This window comes from Rhincodon typus, chromosome 42 (assembly GCF_021869965.1).
Source record: "Rhincodon typus isolate 14 chromosome 42, sRhiTyp1.1, whole genome shotgun sequence".
Taxonomy (NCBI): Eukaryota; Metazoa; Chordata; class Chondrichthyes; order Orectolobiformes; family Rhincodontidae; genus Rhincodon; species Rhincodon typus.
The window spans coordinates 1,766,815-1,772,957 of record NC_063373.1 but is presented as its reverse complement, the minus strand read 5'-3'; the positions used below and the strand labels follow the sequence as shown (position 1 = coordinate 1,772,957).

The 6,143-nt window shown below is 39.4% G+C and overlaps 1 protein-coding gene across 1 annotated transcript; it reads right to left on the bottom strand.

Annotated features, from left to right (window-relative positions):
* Positions 1-339: 339 nt before the first annotated feature.
* On the bottom strand, positions 340-3,244 carry LOC125487470 (probable G-protein coupled receptor 139). Its single transcript, XM_048619063.1, has 2 exons — positions 3,175-3,244; positions 340-1,244 (listed from the first exon to the last, which is right to left on the bottom strand). Exons 1-2 carry the CDS (start codon positions 3,242-3,244, stop codon positions 340-342), a joined length of 975 nt encoding a protein of 324 aa, XP_048475020.1.
* Positions 3,245-6,143: the final 2,899 nt, after the last annotated feature.

Genomic DNA, 6,143 nt, shown 5'->3' with positions numbered 1-6,143 from the left:
AGACAGGGTGAGAAAAGTTTATGTTCCTGACGTGAATTTGACAGAAGGAGTGTTTGTGAAAGAGACAGTGTGAATTTGAGTGAGAAAGAAGGAGAGGACAAAATAGAGAAATAAAGAAAGAGAGGATGAAAGAGAGAAAGAGATAAAGAAAGAAAGAGAGAAAGAAAGAGAGAAAGAAAGAAAAAAAGGAAGAAAGAAAAAGAAATGAAGGAAGGAAGGGAGAAATAAAGAAATAAAGAAAGGAAGGAAGAAAGGAGATAAGAGAGAAAGAAAGAAATAGAGAAAGAGTGTGACACACCAGGCCACAGTGATGGATGTGAAACAATAGAAAAAGACAAATCAGTCTATTTTGCAATGTTTAAAACATCCAATGAGCCAAGTGAAGGGATACATTATTAGTTTCTTCGCCTCCTCCCGGAATCTCTTCTGAGCCACAGCAAAGATGAAGACATTGTTCAAGGAGTTGACTAACTGGAACATGTTGGTTATCTCTTGAAAGCTGTACCATGGATCATTGGGCGTTGTATATCCCTCACCTGTAAGCTGTCCATAGAGGTAATGCACAATATAGGCTGCCCACAAGAGTAGGAAGCTAAGAGAGATGGCGAAGAGCAGGACAATGGACTTTTTGCGGTTGGACATCTCTAAGTCTCCATGATTCTTGGTGATGCAGAGCTTCTGACGAATTCTGCTCGTCGCCAAGATGTGTCTCACTGTCAAGATATTAAGCAGCAGAATGACAAGGAACGGAAGACAAGGAGTTAAGATATGGTCCAGCCAGTCATAGGCCAGCCAGGCAGGTGATGTGTAACAGATAAGCTTGATATCGCAGAACCAGGACACTCCATCCACCACGTATAATGGCTGAAAGACAAAATAGTATGGGACGTTCTTGGCGCAGCTCAGGACACAGAGCATTCCTATGATCCATGAAGCAGTTTTTTGGGTGCAATACCTAATCTTTAGGCTGTGACAACAGATGGACACAAAGCGGTCAATGGTAAAGGCCACAGTAAGCCAAACTGAGCCATCGCGAGTTGTATAAATGACCACAGTGCTAAGGGTGCATCCTTGGGTAGTAAACATAACACTGTTCGAAAAGTAGATTCCGCCGATTCTGTTGAGAATACAACCAGAAATGATAACAAGGAAATCGGTCACAGCTAATGCCAGCAGGTAGAAGGTGACGCAGTGAGAAAGACCACATCGTCCTCGCGATAGAATTATGATCACTGCCAGGTTTGCTGTAGAAAATAAGAAGAGATGTTTCTATAAATGATTTATGATTGGGTTGCCGAGATTAGAGGGTTTTAGCCAAAGCGATAGGCTGAATAGCTGGGAATGATTTTCCCTGGAGCATCGGAGGCTGAGGGGTGAACTTACAGAAGTTTATCAAATCATGATGGGCATACATAGAATGAATAGCAAAGGTTATGTTTACTACCCAAAGGAGCCCATTATTAGAGGTCATAGGTTTAAAGTGAGAGGGGAAAGATTTAATGGGACCTAAGTTGCCAATTTTTCACACAGAGGGTGGGTGCGTGTTTGGAATGAACTGCCAGAGGAAGTGATGGATGCTGGTACAATTACGACACTTAAAAGGCATCTGGATGTGTACGTGAATAGAAAGAGTTTATCGGGATATGGGCCAACGACTGGCAAATGGGAAGAGACCAATGTTCGAAATCTGGTCGGCATGGGCGAGTTGGGCAAAAGGGTCTGTTTCCATGCTGTACAGCTCTATGATTCTATAACTGACTGGGCTCATCTCTCCAATTGCTCATTGCAACTGCCCGGTTTATCCTTTATTATCTGCAGATTCCACATATCCTGAAACAGTTTGTATTTGTCTGCCACATTCAAATTCATTAACATTGATCCCACCACAAAATATGCTCTCAGAAAACTGTACCAATATTTCTTCAAAGGATTTTCAACTCATTTGTTTTTATTCATGAGAATCCCTGTCAATCCAGCTGCTCTGTGTTTATTGACATAAATTGACTCCCAGACTGGTAATTTCAAGAATTTGACATAATCGAACTTCGACATTTGAAATGCCTTCATCCTCTCTCTACTGAGGTCCTACTAAAGTTCCAGAGCCACCACATTTCTCAGAGCCCCTCGAACTGTCGTTTCTTCTGCATTTCTGATTTCCAACTCTCTATCAGTGTCATTTGTGCATTTAACTGTGAAAGTCTAAATCTCTGATGTTTACTTACTCAATTAATCCCTCTTTTCTTCCTTGCTCAAGACGTTCCTTATAACAAAACTCCTTCAACAGAGATACCTTTCGTCTTGAGTAAGGAATTTTCATCTCTGAGTAAAAATAATAGATGTATTTGAACTCCTTCAATTCATCACACCACATGAAATACAGCTACTGTAAGTCTACCTTCCAAACTAATAACCAGGGAGTGGCAACAAATGTTAACCTTACCAGGGAAAGTCCCATTCCATAGTAATCAAAACCATGGTTATTTAAACTGCACAAATCCCGACTTGCAAGCAACAAACACAATAGACGAAACATCTTGCACCTGTAGTATCAACTTTCAAAAGTTTCTATACTTAATTCCAAATATTACAATAAAAATGAGGAAAAAACAATTAGACCTCACTATACTGCTCCTAATACCTCATTCATTCTGAGAACGCAAGACAAATTCCTAAATTAAATGGAAATATGTTGATATTACAATTCAGTTAGTATAGTGATTAAGTTGTCAAAATTCATTTTCCGTACTGCAATAAGACAACAGTGCCAAATGCATATCACTGGTTGGTATGACATGGTATTATTTTAAAAACAAACATAAGTTTGCACTTTGCTGTCATGGGGTAAAAATTAACTTCCACCAAGATGACACATTAATGTCACAAGTTCCCACAAGAAGATCCATATTTCAGTCATTGGTTAAACGGTACGTCCATGAATAACGAATAATAAATTGAATTGTACCCTTTGATATTCAATGGACCAAGGTCAAAAGATGTACTCTCGTTGAGCACCACAAAATACAATATCTCAAAATGCACAGACATATATTGGGGATTAGTTTATGTCCTTATTCAGACAACATTGAATATTGTAGCAAAAATTCATTTTTGTCCTGAAAGAGGAGACAAATTGCTTCACAAGAATAAACAACTTATTTTTTAACTATTCCTTACCAGGAACACCGATAACCGCGAGAATAGGATAGCAAATGGCATAGAAGGGTTCAGTGGCTTGCCCGTGCATCACCTTTTAGAAATGAAATTATTTCCCGCAAGTGTGTACCTCAGCTCTGCTCAACATTCCAGTTCTCCTTCATTTATTCCTGGTGGGAGTCTCCAGAGGGATAATTAAGTTTCAAACTTCATCTTGCTTGCATTCAAATGAAATAAGATATTTCACGGTTCTATGCCTTTCGTATGAAATTAAGGATGATGTAATAGTTGTCGACGAACGGCAACCTCCGCCGTCTCCTCTCACCACACAATGTCTTTGAGTCTGTATCAAGTGGAACTGTTTACTGCAGATACTGAGATGAGGTCCAATCACCAACCTAAAATGAAACCTTTCCATCTCTGTCATGGTCCAAATTGTTTTGTGCGTTTAGATATAAAATTCGTTTCAAACTTTTGCTTATTGGGCAATATTTTAGCTTTAACATCACCGAGTTATTTCAATAGATTTGGATCTGACATGTGTGGAACCATTATTCATTAAATTGAAGAGTAGGCAATGCAAATTCTGTGTCGTATAGAACTGCATGTATCTTACTTTATTTGCTGCTAAACTACATATGCAGAACGACTCTCTAAATTATTTAGTCTGATTTCGATTGAGTACGAGTTTACAAATGGCCTGGTGGAAAACAAAGTAAGTTATCAATGAGCGAAGTTATGCATGATACATGGTTTAGATCAGCAGCATCAAATTCACTCATATTGGAGACATGGTTAATATATGTCTAACATTACATGTTCTCGGATGTTTTGAATCGGATATAGATGTGTATAATATGAACAGTAACAGGCAAGTTGCAATTTTTTAAAGAGATCTAGACTGGTTTTGTAACAATAAACTACATAGTGAAACATTTAGGGGAGGCAATGGTCTATTAGTGTTATCACTGGACTGTTAATGCATAGACCAAGATCATATTCTATGTTCAAATCCTGCCATGGCAGATGGTGGAATTTCAATTCAAGAAATATCTGGAATTAAGAGTCTGGTGATAACCATGAAACAGTTGCTGATAGTCGGATAAACCCATCTGGTTCATTAATGTCCTTTGGGAAGAAAACTGCCATCTTCACCTGATCTGGCCTAGAAGTGACTCCAGATCATAGCAATGTGTCTGATACTCAACTGACCTCTGGGCAATTAGGGATGGACAATAAATGCTGCCGTAAAGCGAAACCTCTACCCCATGAATTAATTAAGAGAAAAAAATTATGAACACAGACATGGTCAGTTGAAGCAAAACGCTTGTAACCTAGTTGAACCATAGGGATAACGCATCTGTCACGGAATGAGAGATGTGGTGGGGCCAACTGTCACAGAGGCAGAAAGGCATACAGCAGGAAATCATACCCTTCGATTCAACTCGTCCATGCGGACCCCAAAGAAAACTAGTCCCACTTGGCTAATTTTGTCTCATACCTATCTAAACCTTAATAAAAACCGAAAGAACTGAGGATGCTGTAAATCATGAACAAAACCAGAAGTTGATGGAAAAGCTGAGCAGGTCAAGCAGTATCTGTGAAGAACAATATGAGAGTTAACGTTTCGGGTCCGGTGACCCTTCCTCCGGACCAGAAATGTTAAGTCTGAGTTTTTTTGCTTCACACATGTTGCTAGACCGACTGCAATTTTCCAGCAAAGTCTGTTTTTGTCCCTCTAAACTTTTGTTTTTTAAGTAACTGTACGAATTTTTTTCTTAAAGTATTGTAACTGCATCTATCACTTCCTCTGGTAGTTTATTCCGTATCTGATACACATTTGTTGTGAAACAATATGGCCCTTAGGCCCTTTCATATCTTTCCCCACTTACCTTAAAATTGTGCCATCCACTTTGAACTCCCCTAATCTGGGGGCAAAGACCATTGCTATTCACCATATCTATGCCTTTTTAGGATTTATAAAGCACCTCAAGTCACCCCTGAATCTCATAAACTCCGAGGAAAATGTCCCAGCCTATCCATTCTCTCCTTATAACTCAACTCCTCCAGCCCCAGTAACATTTTTGTCAATCGTATCTGCATTATATCCAATTGAATAGTATCATTCACATAGCAGGGTGTCCAGAAATGTATACAGTACTCAAAAGTGGCCTCACCAACATCTTCTAAGCCGCATCATGATGTGTCCATACCTAAACTCAGTATGCTGACCGATGAAGCCAGATGTGCCAAACGTCTTCTTCATCAACTTATCTCATGCGACGCCAGTTGGAAGGAATTATGTACTTAAGCCCATAGGAGTCAGTAAACGATCCAAGGCCCAACTATTAACTGTAACAGTCCTGCCCTTGTTTGTTTTACCAAAATGCAGCACCTCGCATTTATCAAAATTAAACTACATTTGGCACTCCTCAGCCCATTTGGACAAATGATCAAGGTCTCATTGGTCTCTATGATAACATTGTTCAATATCTACTATACCAATACTTTTGGTGTCAACCGAAACCTTACAAACTTTACTTCCCAAATCTTCATCCAAATCGAACTGACAAACAAATGTCAACACCAACGATCGCAGGTCTTCATGCAGAAAAGGAAAAAAATCACACTACCACAATCTGTCTCCTGCCGTCAAGCCAATTTTGTACCCAGTTAGCCATATTTCCCTGGATCCCATGTGATCTAACTTCATTAGACAGTCTATCATGAAGCACCTTTACAAAGGCCTTGCTAAAGTCTGCGTAGACGAAATCTACTGTTCTGTACTCATGTATCTTCCTGGTCATGTCCACACAAAAAAAAACTCAAACAAGTTTGTAAGACACAATTTCCTATGCACAAAACCATGTTGACTATCCCTAATGAAGTCCCGCCTATCCACATGCATGTAAATTTTGTCTCTCAGAATTCCTTCCAACAATTTACCCTACATTAACGTTTATACTTACCTGTCTGTCGACCCGAGGCTT

Excerpts from the sequence above, each read along its gene's own strand:
- LOC125487470 (XM_048619063.1), bottom strand. The coding sequence starts at position 3,244 with ATGCACGGGCAAGCCACTGAACCCTTCTATGCCATTTGCTATCCTATT. Across the intron at positions 1,245-3,174 it reads CGCGGTTATCGGTGTTCCTG|CAAACCTGGCAGTGATCATA; the intron begins GTAAGGAATAGT and ends TATTTTCTACAG.